This window comes from Gopherus flavomarginatus, chromosome 20 (genome assembly GCF_025201925.1).
Source record: "Gopherus flavomarginatus isolate rGopFla2 chromosome 20, rGopFla2.mat.asm, whole genome shotgun sequence".
Classification (NCBI taxonomy): Eukaryota; Metazoa; Chordata; order Testudines; family Testudinidae; genus Gopherus; species Gopherus flavomarginatus.
Window position 1 is genome coordinate 4,849,026 of NC_066636.1, and position 16,572 is coordinate 4,865,597.

A 16,572-nucleotide genomic window follows, 5' to 3' on the forward strand; every position below is an offset into this window, starting at 1 on the left:
CTGGTCCCACCTCCTCCTCCCCTGAGCGTGCCGTGTCCCCGCTCCTCCACCTACCTCCCAGTGCTTGCTGCCACCAAACAGCTGTTTGGTGACGTAGCAGGCTCTGGGAGGACCGGCGGAGGAGCGGGAACATGTCACACTCGGGAGGAGGCGCGGAAGAGGCAAGGCCGGGGCGCGGATTTGGGGAAGAAGTCGGAATAGGGGCAGGGAGGGGGTGGAGTTGGGGCAGGGACTTTGGGGAAGGGGATGGAAGGGGGGGAGGGCAGGAGTCGAGTCGGGGTGGGGCCAGGTGCAGAGGCGGCTCAGGCACCCACCGGCTCGAGTAGAAGTCGGCGCCTATGTCAGTAGCCCCCCCATCAGCCTTCCCCAGCTCCCAGAGCCTCCCACCCGCCAGCAGCTCCACCGATCAGTGCCTCCCTGCCCTCCCCGATCAGCTGTTTCGTGGCGTGCAGGAGGCTCTGGGTCGGGGGGTGGGAGAAGCGAGAGCACTGCAGGCTCAGGGGAGGGGGTGGGAAGGGGTGGAGTGGGGGCAGGGCCTGTGACAGAGCCAGGGGTTGAGCAGTGAGCCCCCACCCCCCAGCACATTGGAAAGTTGGCGCCTGTAGCTCCAGCCCCAGAGTCGGTGCCTATACAAGGAGCCGCATATTAACTTCTGAAGAGCCACATGTGGCTCTGAAGCTACAGACTGGCCACCCCTGGGCTAAGCAGAAGCTCTGCAGAAAAGGGCCTGGGGATTACAGTGGACGAGAAGCTGGATATGAGTCAGCAGTGTGCCCTTGTTGCCAAGAAGGGCATTTTGGGCTGTATCAGTAAGGGCATTGCCAGCAGATCGAGGGATGTGATCATTCCCCTCTATTCGGCACTGGAGAGGCCACATCTGGAGTACTGTGTCCAGTTTTGGGCCCCACACTACAGAAAGGATGTGGACAAATTGGAGAGAGTCCAGGGGAGGGCAACACAAATGATCAGGGGAATGGAGCACATGACTTATGAAGAGAGGCTGAGGGAACTGGGATTGTTTAATCTGCAGAAGAGAAGAATGAGAGGGGATTTGATAGCTGCCTTCAGCCACCTGAAAGGAGGTTCCAAAAAGGATGGATCTAGACTGTTCTCAATGGTACCTGATGACAGCACAAGGAGCAATGGTCTCAAGTTGCAGTGTGGGAGGTCTAGGTTGGATATTAGGAAACACTATTTCCCTAGGAGGGTGGTGAAGCACTGGAATGGGTTCCCTAGGAAGGTGGTGGAATCTCCTTCCTTAGAGGTTTTTAAGGTCCGGCTTGACAAAGCCCTGGCTGGGATGATTTAATTGGGGTTGGTCCTGCTTTGAGCAGGGGGTTGGACTAGAACATTTTGAGGTCCCTTCCAGCCCTGAGATTCGATGCTGCACGAGAGGGGGAGCCCGGAGGGGGGCGGGGGGGTTGTGCCACGGGAAGAAGCCAGCTTGGGTTAGTGGCTGCAGTGGCTTTTTTGGTGACACCACTGCCCCAGCTGCTCACGTGGCCCTGCAGCTGGGGGGTGACCCCTGTCTCTAGGGCGGCTGCTCACGTGGCTCTGCTGCTGGGGGGGTGACCCCGTCCCTGGGGCGGCTGCTCACGCGAGTGGGGCTCACCTGTGCCTGGGGCGGCTGCTTACGCAGCCTCGCACCTGGAGTGGAGCTGACCCGGCTGCGACTCTTTTTCTGATGGAAAATTAGGTTCTCAGGAAAACAAACGTTTTGACAGAAGAGGGAGGGGGATGTGGTGGGGGAGGCTGGGAGCCAGGACACTCGGGTTCTCTCCCCAGCTTTGGGAGGGGAGTGGGATCTAGTGGTTAGAGCAGGCCGGGCTGGGAGCCAGGACTCCTGGGTTCTATCTCCGAGAACTTTCTGATTTTCCCTTGGGAGAAAAAAATGAAACATGGAGACTGAAAACTGATGGGGGAGGGGGCATATTTGGTGTTTTGACAAAAAGTGGGAATTTTCCTGAGGGAGTGGGGCTCAGGGAGCCTGCAAAGGGCTTTCCAGGGGCCTTGGGGCTCTACCGAAGCGGCTTTCTGGGAGTTCCCTTCAGCTTATTTGCCGTAAGCCTTTTGCAGCTTCCCCACTGGCTCGGCTGGCCATTAGCTACCCTCTGGCACCCCCCCCCCCCCGGCCTTGTGCCAGACGCTGCACAGCCCATGAGAGCCAGGCTCTGTCCCAGAGACTATCGGTCTCATTGCCCCGGCACTGGCTGGGGCTGTACGTGTCTGACCAGGTCTGACTCTGCCCAGGGAGCCCCAGAGAGCTGGGCTCCCGGAGGGCTCCTGCTAGTGGTACTGCCCATCGCTGGCCCTGCTGTGCCACCCCGTGACGACTGTCCACCCACCCACCCACCCACACAGCCCAGTTGTGTGACCCTAGGGCAACTGTACACACACACCCACACACACACAGACACACACACCAGTTGTGTGACCCTAGGGCAACTGTACACACACACATACACACACACACACACACACACCAGTTGTGTGACCCTACGGCAACTGTACACACACACACACACACACACACACACACACACCAGTTGTGTGACCCCAGGGCAACTGTACACACACATACAACCCCGCTATGCTCCCCAGGTGAATGTACACACACACAACCCCATTGTGTGACACTACGGTGACTGTACACACATATAGAGCCCCACTGTGCTCCCCTGTGTGACTGTACACACACACAGAGCCCCATTGTGTGACCCTAGGGCAACTGTACACACACACACACACACAGCCCCTTGTGTAACACCCGCCCAGAGCAACTGTACCCACACATACAGCCCCAGTGTGTCCCCCCGATCCCTCAGGGTGACCTTGCACACACACAGGTTGGTTGTGTGACACTAGGACTGTTGAATAAGTGTGTTGCCATGGTATTATTGCAGTGCAGCTGAAGATATAAATGCCTTCGTGTTGTCTCCTTACATTGTGTAGTGGGTGGTTGGGAGCCATGACTCTGGGTTCTATCCCCAGCTCTGATTGCCCCCTCTGTGCCTCAGTTTCCCCATCTGTACATTTCAGAGTAGCACTTGTCCTGTGGTGGAGCAGCTGTGAGGCTGAGCCAGGCCCTGGACCGACCTCCCCTCCCTCACCACTGGTTCCGCTTCCCCAGGTGTAGGCTAGCAGCTCCCTTCCCCCAGCTGGGCTGGGCTGCAGGTGGGGGGTGGGTGTAGGAGCCGATCCTCCCAGGCCAGGTGTGAGGAGATCAAAAAACCCATCCTGCACCCCTTCCCTGTCCCAGCACAGCATCCGCAGCCCCAGCCCAGATGGCCCCCTGGCTACGAGGTACTGGGCTCGGGGCAGAGCCCTTCAGCCCTGCACTGCACGTGGGCCAGATTCAGCCGCACACCCATGTCCCCACAGAGCCCCCTCCCACCCCTAGGACTCCTGGGTTCTATCCCAGCTCGGCGTATGTGTGTGTGTATGTGTGTGTGTGTGTGTGGGGGGGGGTTAGTGGTCAGAGCAGGGGAGCTGGGAATCAGTCAACTAAATGATGGTGCTGCCAGGAACACAGCGACCTCCAGAGCCGTGCTGGGGCTTTGGGGCAAACGCTGAGTATGAGAACAAAACAAGCCCTCCTCAGCCCCTGCCCTGCTCCCTACAACATGGAGCCCGCTCCCCCACAGCATGGAGCCCCCTGCAAAGCCTGACACCCACCCCCTGCAGTGCCCCCCGCCCAGTGCCCTGCAGCATGGCACCCCCGGGTGCTGGGGGACCTTACTGTAGGGGCACACAGGGAACTCAGTGTCCAGGGGTGGATGCGCTGGCCCTAGACAGGGCAAGTGAGCGGTGGGGGCTCCCAGTGAGTGGCACCATGGGGCCAGTTCCCTCCCCTGTGACCCTGCTGTGCCTGAGGGGGTGGGGGTGGGGGCAGCATCCCCAGCAGGAGCCCCAGGAATGGGAACAGCCCTGCCAGGCGCTTTCTGGCGCTGCGTCTCTGTGGGTCACTGCACCCTGCCCGAGGGCAAAGTCCCCCTGGACCAACCCCCACCCCGCCACGCTCGGTCTGTGGGCATGGAATTCATTAACTCTTCGCTCTGGGGCTGGGAGCCAGGACTCCTGGGTTCTGTGCCCAGCTCTGGGAGGAGAGTGGGGTCTGGTGGGTTAAAGCAGGCGGGGGCTGGGAGCCAGGACTCCTGGGTTCTGTGCCCAGCTCTGGGAGGAGAGTGGGGTCTGGTGGGTTAAAGCAGGCGGGGGCTGGGAGCCAGGACTCCTGGGTTCTGTGCCCAGCTCTGGGAGGGGAGTGGGGTCTGGTGGGTTAAAGCAGGCGGGGGCTGGGAGCCAGGACTCCTGGGTTCTGTGCCCAGCTCTGGGAGGAGAGTGGGATCTGGTGGGTTAAAGCAGGCGGGGGCTGGGAGCCAGGACTCCTGGGTTCTGTGCCCAGCTCTGGAAGGGGAGTGGGGTCTGGTGGGTTAAAGCAGGCGGGGGCTGGGAGCCAGGACTCCTGGGTTCTGTGCCCAGCTCTGGGAGGGGAGTGGGGTCTGGTGGGTTAAAGCAGGCGGGGGCTGGGAGCCAGGATTCCTGGGTTCTGTGCCCAGCTCTGGGAGGGGAGTGGCGTCTGGTGGATTAAAGCAGGCGGGGGCTGGAAGCCAGGACTCCTGGGTTCTGTGCCCAGCTCTGGGAGGGGAGTGGGGTCTGGTGGGTTAAAGCAGGCGGGGGCTGGGAGCCAGGACTCCTGGGTTCTGTGCCCAGCTCTGGGAGGGGAGTGGGGTCTGGTGGGTTAAAGCAGGCGGGGGCTGGGAGCCAGGACTCCTGGGTTCCATTCCTGGTACAAGGAGGGGGAGTTCAGGTGGTTACAGGGGCAGAGGCTTGGAGCCTCCCCATGGGTCTTCAGGCCCCTATTTCATCCCCAGGCCTACTTTCCCCTTCCTCCATCCCTCTGGTACCACAGCAACCCCGGGCGGGATGGTGATCGGAGCAGGGCCGGCATTAGGCCGATTCACCTGATTCCTGGGAATCGGGCCCCGCGGTTTAGGCGCCATTTAAATTTTTTTACTTACCCCGGCTGCTGCGGTCTGCTCCGGGGTCTTCCATGGCCCCGCTCCCCTGACCAAAGCGCCGGCGGGAGCGCGGCTGCCCCACAGCCCCGCTCTCTCAGCTGGAGCTCCGGTCAGAGCGCGACAAGCCCCGCGGCCCCGGCTGGAGCTCCGGCCGCAGAGCCACAAACCCCGCGGCCCCACTCTCTCGGCTGGAGCTCCGGTCGGAGCGCGACAAGCCCCGCGGCCCTGGCTGGAGCTCCGGCCGCAGAGGTGCAAACCCCGCGGCCCCACTCTCTCGGCTGGAGCTCTGGCCAGAACGCGACAAGCCCCGTGCCCCTAGCTGGAGCTCCGGGCCCTTTAAATAGCCCCTAGAGCCCTGGGGTAGCGGGGAGGGGGCTCTGGGGGCTATTTAAAAGACCAGGGCTCCAGCTGCCTCTGCCACCCTGGTCCTTTAAATAGCCGCCGGAGCCCCGCCGCCCCCATGCATTCCCCAGGGCTCCCATGGCTATTTAAAAGGTCCAGGGCGGGGTAGAAGCAGGGGAGCCCCGGGCCCTTTAAATAGCCCCCAGAGCCCTGGGATAGCAGGGGGCTTGGGGGCTATTTAAAGGGCCAGGACTCCAGCTGCTTCTGCTGCACTCCCTGCCCTACCCGCACCAGCCCTGCCCCCCACTGCCTGTAGCCAGCTCTGCACCCCCTGCCCAGAGCCAGCCCCTACCAAACCCCCTGCCCTGTCTCCAACCAACCCCTGCCACACACCCCTGCCCGCTCCAGCCCTGCACTGCCCGCCCTACCCTGTCTCCAGCCAACCCCTACTGCACCCCCCCGCCTGAAGCCAGCCAGTCCCATACTCCTGTCTCCAGCCCTGCCAACCCCTGCTGCACCCCCCTATGGCCCTGCCTGAAGCCAGCCAGCCCACCCCACACTCCCCTGTCTCCAGCCAGCCCCGCACCCCTTGCCCTGCCTGCAGCCAGAACCTACCTCCAGTCAGCCCCTGCCCTGCCTCCAACCAGCCCCATGTCCACTGCTGCCCTGCAGTTCCCAGGCCAGTAACCTGCACACCTGCTTCAATGAGGGGGGCAGGAAGCAGCGGGGACTCAAACATGTGCACACCCCCAAGGAGTGGCGGGGACCCACACGTGAAACAGCAGTCATTAATAACCAATCAACAGCATATATGATGCAATGTACATAATATACAATTTTATTATTTATATAGTAATGGAAAGTAAACAATACATGGAAGAAATGGAAGGCTTTTTTTTACACTTTTTTCTTTTTAAGTCATCCCTGCCAGGGCCCCGCCGAAAGTGTTCGAATCGGGCCCCGCAATTCCTAAAGCCGGTCCTGGACCGGAGCCCACAGGGCTGGCTGAATGGAGAGGAGTGGGGCGGGGGGGTCGACAGCAGGAGGGTGGGGCAGGGGGGCAGGCAGGTTCCCAGGCTGGGTGCTGCGGTCCTGTGACTCCTCTAGGGTGAGATATGGGGCTGCTGAGCGGGGGCAGGATGCCAGGGTCAGCCCCAGGGCCGTGTGCTGGGGTGAGGGGGTCCCAGGCAGCCGTGGGGAGTCAGTGCGACAGCCTGTGCTGAGAAGCAGGAAAGGGGGGGGTCCTACCCAGCCCCAGTAACCCCCCCTCCTGTTCCAGGGGGCCCCAAGGTGCCGTGCTGGTCGCTGCCCAAGGTTGTGGCTGTTGTGACTGGTGGTTTCCTGCTCTTAGCCGGCATCGGAGCCAGCGTGTGGGCCATTGGTAAGAACCTGCCCCCCAGGACCCCTCACTCCCAATATGCATCCCCCTGTTATCCCAGCCCTGGGATCCCCCCACCCAGCCCTGCCCGGGCCCCTCACTCCCCACCTGAAGCCCCTGCTAGCCCCCTACTACCCCTCCCCAACCGGCAAATGCCTCTAGCCCCTGCCAGCGCCCCCCCCAAGCTCACATTCCCTGATGCCATAGCCTCATCCCTCATAATCACAGCCATGGGTGCACCTGGCGCTGCCCCCTGCTGGGCATGGTGGGCTCTGCACGTGCTCTAAGGGTCTCTCGTCTCTTGCAGTGACGTCTGTGCTGGGGAGCGACAGGGAAGGACTGTATGGTGGTAAGTGGGGGAGCCCCCTGCTCAGGGCCCTATGACTGGGAACTGCTGCCCCCCTCAATATGGGAGTCTGACACCCTCCCCCGTGTGCACACCAGGGCAGGGCCCAAATCCCCCTCCGCTAACTCACTCCTCTCCCAGAGCTGGGGATAGAACCCAGGAGTCCTGGCTCCTAGCTCCTCCTGCTGTGCGCATCAGACCCCACTCCCCTCCCAGAGCTGGGGATAGAACCCAGGAGTCCTGGCTCCTAGCTCCTCCTCCTGTGCCCATCAGACCCCACTCTCCTCCCAGAGCTGGGGATAGAACCCAGGAGTCCTGGCTCCCAGCCACTCCTCCTGTGCCCATCAGACCCCACTCCCCTCCCAGAGCTGGAGACAGAACCCAGGGGTCCTGGTTCAAAGCCCCCCTGCCAACCCAACCCAACCCCCCACTCTCCTCCCAGAACCAGGCATAGATCCCAGGGGTCCTGACTCCCAGTGGAGGCCTCTCATCCACTGGATTCCAGCTGCCACTCTGTGGGTGTTAGTAGGAAATTGGCTGGTCTGTGAACAGCCCAGAACCCTGCCCTGATCCACCCTCCCTGTTGCTAAGTGTCCGGGGGTAACTGTGTTAGGCCACGTCCACACTACAGAGTAAAATCGAAATTAATAAATCGATTTTATAAAACAGATTTTATAAAATCGATTTTACGCGTCCACACTAGGGCACATTACTTCGGTGGTGTGCGTCCATGGTCCCAGGCTACCATCGATTTCCGGAGCGGTGCACTCTGGGTAGCTCAGTAAAAGAATGGGACCAATAACTTCGATTTCCGTCCACACTAACCCTAAATCGATTTAGTAATATCGAATTTAGGGTTACTCCTTTCGTTTAGCTGGAGTACAGAAATCGATTTTAAGACCCCTTAAAATCGATTTTAAGTGCCTTGTAGTGTGGACGGGTACAGCGTTAAATCGATTTAACGCTGTTTAAATCGATTTAACGCTGTAGTGTGGACCTGGCCTTAGTCTGTATCCACAAAAACAACAAGGAGTCTGGTGGCACCTTAAGGACTAACAGATTTATTTGAGCATAAGCTTTTGTGGTAAAAAACACTTCTTGGGTAAAACAACATTGAAGAAGTGGTTTTTTAACAACGAAAGCTTATGTCCAAATAAATCTGTTAGTCTTTAAGCTGCCACTGGCCTCCTCCCTGTTGCCGGGACGTCTGTTGAATGGCCACTGGAGGAGACATGGACACAGGCTGACCCAGGGTGCTCATGCAGGGCTGGAGGGGAGGTGGAGGGTGACACATGAAGTTCTTAGACCATTGCTCAGCGCTGCCCCCTCCAACTCCACAGTCCAGGTCAGTTCGGCTGACCTCCGGCTCACACTGTACGATGAGAGTGAGAGCAAATGGCGCCTCATCTGCTCCACCTCCTCCAATGCCCTGGTGGCTGCGCTGAGCTGTGCAGAGATGGGCTTCGTCAGGTACCAGCCTGGGATAGCAGGGGGCTGTGGGTCGGGAGTGAGGGGCGCTGACAGAGCTGGGGGGACCCAAGGCTGTGATAGGGGCTGCGGGTCGGGATTTGAGGGGCGCTGACAGAGCTGGGGGTGGGGATCCAAAGCTGGAGCAGCAGGGGCTGTGGGTCGGGAGTGAGGGGCGCTGACAGAGCCGGTGAGGGACCCAAGGTTGTGATAGCAGGGGGCTGCGGGTCGGGAGTGAGGGGCACTGACAGAGCTGGGGAGTGGGGACCCAAGGCTGGGGTAGCAGGGTCTGCGGGTCGGGAGTGAGGTGTGCTGACGGAGCTGGGGGGGAACCAGGGCTGGGCTGGCAGGGGGCTGCAGGTCGGGAGTGAGGGGTGCTGGCATAACTGGGTTCAGGGGAGCCCAAGGCTGGGATAGCAGGGGCTGCGGGTCGGGAGTGAGGGTGGTGGGGCAGATCTCTGACAGCGGTTGGCTGCCTGTGGGTGATGCTGTCCCCTCCCCAGGTCTCTCTGGCACTCGGAGCTGGATGTGGAGCACGCGGGCACCAATGGGACATCGGGATATTTCTGTGTGGACGAGTCTCGCCTGCCCCTGGCCCATAGACTCAGTGAGGTCGTCTCCATCTGGTGCGTGGGGTGGGGCGGGGGGCTCAGCTGCGGGTGCCGTGCTGCTAGGAGGGGGCAGGGGAACTCTGTGGGCAGCACTTACCCCACGCCTGGGCTGCTGGATCCCTGGGAATTGGTTACTCTTATATTGGCATTTTGTTGGATCAGTGTGTGTGTGTGTGTGTGTGTGTGTGTGTGTATGTGTGTGTCCCGCTACCCACTGCTGGAGGGATTTAGCCCTGCTCTGTGTGTGTGTGTCCCTGTCACCCTTGCAGGAGAGGGATGGTTCCTGCTAAATTTTCCCTGTAGGAAGCTCATTTTCCCCACTCTGGGAGCTCTCCTTTATCTGGTGATTCTGACCACACCTAACACTCTGTGTGTGTATGAAGGCGTCCACCCTCTTTGTCCTTACTTGTATTGTGACCCCCAAGAATATCGGGGTACCCTGTTTTCCATAGGTTGATTATAGTTCCTTTTAGTCGCATTAGCACGACGTAAACCCTGCGGTTAGGGCACAATGTGTCCTGTAGTCAAAATTACTCGTACTGTATTTCTCCCAATACCATCCATTGCAACAGCTTTTCCAGTAATCTTGTAGTTTTGGGCCAATTTTTGGTCACTTATGTCCAGCATTTCTTAAGCCTATGGCCTAGTATGACTAAGCTGATATATTACAGGCCTCAGCCTATAGGCCAGGTCTTCCAGCCCTGTTTATCCGTATCCCTTCGGACTACCGATCGATCGTATATTTCTGTAGTCCTACAACTTACATCTATTTAGCACATAATGTTTCTATATGATGTTAGTTAATCATAACATCACAAAATAAATTAATGATAATGAACCGTGTGAGTGTGTGTTTGTGTGTGTGTGTGTGTGTGTGTGTGTGTGTGTCTGTCCCTGCTGCCCCCTGCTGGAGGGGATGAGCCCTGCTGTGTGTGTCTGTGCCCATGTGTCCCAGCTCACACCTACTTTCTGTCCTTTACTGTCGAGCCCTGTCTCTGGCAGTGAACGTACGTGGGTCTGAGGTGTGCAAACATGTCCGTGTCTGTTGGAGTGGCACATTCCCCAGATGCTCAGTGGGGGGTGAACATGCACCTCACACACATCCCCTCCTACCCACCCTCACACTGATCCCTCACATTTCTGTCTTACAGCGACTGCCCGACGGGCCAGTTCCTTGCGACTCTCTGTCAAGGTATGGAGCCCTCAGCCCTGGGCATAGCCCCATCCAACACCCTGTCCTTCCATCCCTCCACCCACCTCCATACCCACATAGCCAGCCAGCCATCTACTGACTCATCCATCTCAGCTCTGACACGCCCCCATCCATCTCCACATCCATTATCCATCCCTCCAGCCATCTCCATATCCACCCAGACAGCCATCTACCGACCCATGCATCTCCACACCTACACCCCTCCATCCATCTCTATATCCACTATCCAACCCTTCATCCATCTCCATATCCACCCAGCCAGCCATCTACTGACCCGTCCATCTCAGTACTGACACCCCTGCATCCATCTCCACATCCATTATCCATCCCTCCAGCCATCTCCATATCCACCCAGACAGCCATCTACCGACCCATCCATCTCCACACCTACACCCCTCCATCCATCTCTATATCCACTATCCAACCCTTCATCCATCTCCATATCCACCCAGCCAGCCATCTACTGACCCATCCATCTCAGTACTGACACCCCTGCATCCATCTCCACATCCATTATCCATCCCTCCAGCCATCTCCATATCCACCCAGACAGCCATCTACCGACCCATCCATCTCCACACCTACACCCCCCATCCATCTCCATATCCACTATCCAACCCTTCATCGATCTCCATATCCACTCAGCCAGCCATCTACTGACCCATCCATCTCAGCACAACGCACCCCATCCATCTCCACACCTACACACCCTCTATCCATCTCCACATCCACTATCCATCCCTCCATCCATCTCCATTCCACACCCCATCCACCATCCATCTCCATACCCACCCTGACAGACAGCCATCTACCCACCCATCCATCTCCGCAACTACACACCCCCTATCTGTCCATTCATCTCCACACCAACTATTCATCCATCCCCATTCCGCACCCCATCCATCCATCCCTCCATCCATCTCCATTCCACACACACCCCTCCATCCATCCACACACCCTGTATTCATCCACCCAGCCAGCCACCCACCTCCATACCTACACAGCCACCCACCCATCCACTATCCATCTACCTATCCACCTCCACACCACACAGCCAGCCCTCCATCCATTCCACATACCTCATCCATCCATCCATCTCCACACCACACAGCCAGCCCTTCATCCATCTCCACATTCTGTATCCAGACATCCACCTCCATACCCACCCTGACAGACAGCCATCTACCCACCCATCCATCTCTGCAACTACACATCTGTCCATTCATCTCCACACCCACTATCCATCCATCCATCCATCCCCATTCCGCACCCTATCCATCCCTCCATCCATCTCCATTCCACACACACCCCTCCACCCATCCATCCCTCCATCCACACACCCTGTATTCATCCAGCCAGCCACCCACCCACCTCCATACCTACACAGCCACCCACCCATCCACTATCCATCTACCCATCCACCTCCACAACACACAGCCAGCCCTCCATCCATTCCACACACCCCATCCATCCATCCATCTCCACACCACACAGCCATCCCCTCATCTCTCCATCCATTCCACACACCCCATCCATCCATCTCCACACCACACAGCCAGCCCTCCATCCCTCCGTACATTCCACACATCCCATCCATCCATCCATCTCCACACCACACAGCCAGCCCTCCATCCATCTCCACACCCTGTATCCATCCATCCACCTCCATATGCAGCCATCCAGTCATCTACCCAACCATCCACTTCCATACCTACATACTCCATCGATCCATCCATCCACTTCCATACCCACACACCCCTGTCCCTCCATTCACCCGTGTCCACACCTACATCCATCCTTCTCTCCAGCCACCCCCCTGTTCATCTCCCCTGCACACACCTGTCTGCATGTCCATCCCCATGCACACCACTCTCTCTCTCTCTCTCTCTCTCTCTCTCTCTAGTCAGTGCCCATCACAATCAGCCCTAATTGGAGCTGGCTGAAATATTTATTTTTTATTTCCAAGGAAAACAAACATTTTTCAGGGAAGTTTCAGACTGCAGATGACTTGGATTCTGAAGTGTGGCTGCGGTGCTTGTGGGCAGCATAGCTCAGTTACCTCATGTCCCTGTTATCGTCTGTGGGCTGAGATACCCTGATGCACCAGAGCCAGGCACTCCCAGGATGCACTTGGGTCTCTCCTCCTGGACAGGAACGTTGGGTTTTCAACCAGAGCAGAGGCCTTTCCTGAGGAATTTCATTTTGTCAAAAACCCAATTTTCCATTGAGTCCAATGGAGCTACAGCCGATTGACACGGGCTGGGGGTCTGGCCCCATTGACTCCAGTGGAGCAACGGCCGATTGACACGAGCTGGGGGTCTGGCCCCATTGACTGCAATGGAGCTACAGCCGATTGACCCAAGCTGGGATCTGGCCCCATTGACTCCAATGGAGCTACGGCCAATAGACCCCAGCTGGGATCTGGCCCATTGACTCCAATGGAGCTACGGCCCATTGACCCCAGCTGGGATCAGGGCCTCATTGTGCCAGATCCTGCACAGGCACTTCCTGGCCCTGCAATTTCCAGCTGAAACAGACAAGAGCCAGTGTGGAAGAAGCTACAGGATAAAATGCAGCCTCCAGAGTAACCCAGGAAACCGCCCTTGGTGTCGGGATGTCGGGGGAGTCGCCCTGGGGCTGCCTCATTGGTTACCCCTGGGACCATACTGGGGGAGTGGCCAAGGCCCCCGGGGTGGGTTGGTTGTCTCCCCCAGTGGTTGCGGCAGAGAGTGGCTAGCACTGACTGGCGTGTCCCCTGCAGACTGTGGACGCAGGAAGTTGTCTGTTGACCGGATCGTGGGGGGCCAGGACGCCAGTCTGGGCAAGTGGCCATGGCAGATCAGCCTGCGCTACGACGGCACCCACCTGTGCGGTGGCTCCATCATCTCCAGCGAGTGGGTTGTCACTGCTGCACACTGCTTCCCTGAGTGAGTGCCCAGCACCAAGCGTGGATGGAACCCAGGAGTCCTGCCTTCAGCCCTGCCCCCCTGCTCTAACCACAAGACCCCACTTCCCTCCCAGAGCTGGGGATTGATCCCAGGAGTCTTGGCTCCCAGCCCCCCCATGCTGTAACCACTAGACCCCACACTCCTGTCAGAGCCAGAGAGAGAACACAGGAGTCCTGGCTCCCAGCCCCCTGCTTTCAGCAGCAGCCCCATCCCTGGTGGGGGAGGGGGTGGCAGCCCCACCTGGCCCCCTGATGCACTGTGTCCATCTGTCCATCCCTGCAGGAGAAACCGGGTGGTGAGCCGCTGGCGGGTTTTCTCAGGCGCCATCTCTCAAGTGCCCAGCAGGGGGCAGCAGGTGGGGGTGACGGGCGTGGTGTACCACGCGGGCTACCTGCCCTTCCTGGACCCCAACAGCGAGGAGAACAGCAATGACATCGCACTGGTGCACCTGGCCACGCCTCTCAGCTTCACCGGTGCGTGTGGGAGAGCGGTGACGCCTGGGAGTGTTGGGCGCCCGGCGCGGGGCCTGGGGGTTGCCCCACGCACTGCGGGGAGGCACCCATGGGGTTGTGTGTGGGTTGCAGTGTGAGAATGCGAGCCTGTTAGTGGGTGTGTGGAGCAGTTGTGTGTGGGTGAGGGGTGTCTGTAGTGTGTGTGCATTGTGCATTTATTTACCAGTGTGTGGTGTCTGTGGGTTTTGTGTGTGTGTCTGTTGTGCATTTGGTGTGTGGTGTATTTATCTGCGTGCACAGTGTGATGTGTCCGAGTAGTATGTGTGTTGTGTGTATGGTGTGCGGGGTGTGTGTTGTGCATGTATCTGTGTGGGCGTGTGGCTATGTGGGCGTGTGTAGCTGTGTTGGGCATGTGGCTGTGTTGGGCGTGTGGCTGTGTGTGGGTGCACGGGCGTATGGGCGTGTGGCTGTGTGTAGCTGTATGTGGGTGTGTGTAGGCATATGGCTGTGTGGGCATGTGTAGGCATATGGCTGTGTGGGCTTGTGGCTGTGTGTGGGTACTTGTGGCTGTGTGTGGCTGTGCAGGCGTGTGGGTGTGTGTAGCTGTGTGGGTATGTGGGTGTGTGGGAGCGTGTGTGTGCAGCTATGTGGCCGTGTGTGTGGGCGTGCAGCTGTGTGTGGCCATGTGGCTGTGTGGGTGTGTGGCTGTGTGGGCGTGTGACTGTGTGTGGCTGTGTAGCTGTGTGGGTGTGTGGCTGTGTGGGCTTGTGGCTGTGTGTGGGTATTTGTGGCTGTGTGTGGCTGTGCAGGTGTGTGGGTGTGTGTAGCTGTGTGGGTATGTGGGTGTGTGGGAGTGTGTGTGTGTAGCTATGTGGCCGTGTGTGTGCGGGCGTGTGGCTGTGTGTGGCCGTGTGGCTGTGTGGGTGTGTGGCTATGTGGCCGTGTGGGTGAGTGTGGGTGTGTGGGCATGTGACTGTGTGGGCGTGTGGCTGCGTGGGCATGTGGATGTTTGGCTGTGTGGCAGCATGTGGCTGTGTGAGTGTGCGGTTGTGTGGGTGTGTGTATCTGTGTGGTTGTGTAGCTGTGTGTGGGCGTGTGTGTGTGGGTGTTTGGCTGTGTGGCAGCATGTGGCTGTGTGAGTGTGTGTGTGTGTGTGTGTGTGTGTGCGTGTGTGTGTGTGTGTGTCACGCACCCCTTATCAGTGCCTCATGCCCAGGCTCTGTCTCCCCAGAGGATGTCCAGCCCGTCTGCCTCCCGGCGCTGGGGCAGCCCCTCCTGGACGGCAAGGTCTGCACCGTGACCGGCTGGGGCAATACCCAGTACTACGGTGAGTGTGCAACTGCCCCCTCACCCCGTACAGCCCCACCCCTAGACACGGCCCCGCCCAGGGACACAGTACAAGGCCGCGCCCTTCCCTGTGGGAGACCAGGAGGAGGGGCCCTCATCGGGGTCACATAGCTGGGGGTCTGGGGATGGAGGAAGATGGGCCATTCAGCGACAGAGACCTGTTCTAGAGGCTGCGCTGGGGTCGCCAACTTTCTGATTCCTGGTAACCAGACCCCCAAGGCCCCATCCCCTGCTTCGCCACTCCCCCCCAGGCCCCGCCCTGCCCCACCCTCATCGCCCCTTCTCCACCCCTGCCCCCCGATTACTCACTGGATCCTCTCAAGGGGACTGGGGTGAGGGCTCCAGCTGGGGGTGCAGGCTCTGGGGTGGGGCTGGGGATGAGGGGCTGGGGCAGGGGGTTGGGGTGCGGGAAGGGTGAGGGCTCCAGCTGGGGTGCAGGCTCTGGGGTGGGGCTGGGGACAAGGGGCTGGGGCAGGGGGTCGGGGTGTGTGAGGGGATGAGGGCTCCAGCTGGGGGTGCAGGCTCTGGGGTGGGGTTGGGGACGAGGGGCTGGGGCAGGGGGTCGGGATGTGTGGGGGGGTGAGGGATCCAGCTGGGGGTGCAGGCTCTGGGGTGGGGCTGGGGACGAGGGGCTGGAGCAGGGGGTTGGGGTGCGGGAGGGGGTGCAGTGAGGCTAAGGCAGGCTCTCTGCCTGCCCTGGCTCCACGCTGCTCCCGGAAGCGGCTGGCATGTCCCTGCAGGCCCTAGGCAGAGGGGTCAGGGGGCTCTGCACGCTGCGTGCCCCCAGCAGGGGTGGCTCTAGGCATTTCGCCGTCCCAAGCACGGCAGGCAGGCTGCGTTCGACGGCTCGCCTAGAGGAGGGCCGCCAAAGGCGCGGGACCAGCAGACCCTCCGCAGGCAAGCCACTGAAGGCAGCCTGCCTGCTGTCCCCGCAGTGACCGGCAGAGCACCCCCCGTGGCTTGCCGCCCCAAGCACACGCTTGGCGTGCTGGGGCCTGGAGCCGCCCCTGGCCCCCAGGCATTGCCCTCGCAGCTCCCCTTGGCCATGGTTCCCAGCCAATGGGATCTGCAGGGGTAATGCCTGCGGGTCCCTGATTGCCCCAGTGCCTAGGAGCCGCAGGGACATGCCGTCTGCTTCTGGGAGCAGCGCAGAGCCAGGGCAGGCAGGGAGCCTGTCTTAACCCTGCTCTGCCGAATGGACTTCTAACGCCCGGTTAGTGGTGCTGACCAGAGCTGCCAGGTCCCTTTTCCACTGGGGATTCTGCTTGAAAACTGGATGCTTAGCAACCCTAGCCTGCCCCCAGCCCACAGTAACCAGGCTTTTGGTTCAGATGCCATTTAGGGTTGTCAGGTCCCCAAAACCCAGGCACCTGGCACCTGGACACAGAAAACAAAACCTGGGTAAAACTGGATGGGTAGCAATGCTAGGCCAAGCCCACGAGGAGGGGCT

The 16,572-nt window shown here is 59.6% G+C and overlaps 1 protein-coding gene across 1 annotated transcript in view; it reads left to right on the forward strand.

Moving 5' to 3' along the window:
• Positions 1-16,572, forward strand: part of HPN (hepsin) — a 32,302-nt gene that overhangs the window by 11,805 nt on the left and 3,925 nt on the right. Inside the window, exons 5-12 of the mRNA XM_050930960.1 lie at positions 6,640-6,741; positions 7,046-7,087; positions 8,425-8,554; positions 9,055-9,177; positions 10,314-10,354; positions 13,137-13,302; positions 13,606-13,796; positions 15,007-15,102. Coding sequence (XP_050786917.1) covers positions 6,640-6,741; positions 7,046-7,087; positions 8,425-8,554; positions 9,055-9,177; positions 10,314-10,354; positions 13,137-13,302; positions 13,606-13,796; positions 15,007-15,102 — 891 coding nt within the window. The remainder of the gene's footprint in view (positions 1-6,639; positions 6,742-7,045; positions 7,088-8,424; positions 8,555-9,054; positions 9,178-10,313; positions 10,355-13,136; positions 13,303-13,605; positions 13,797-15,006; positions 15,103-16,572) is intronic.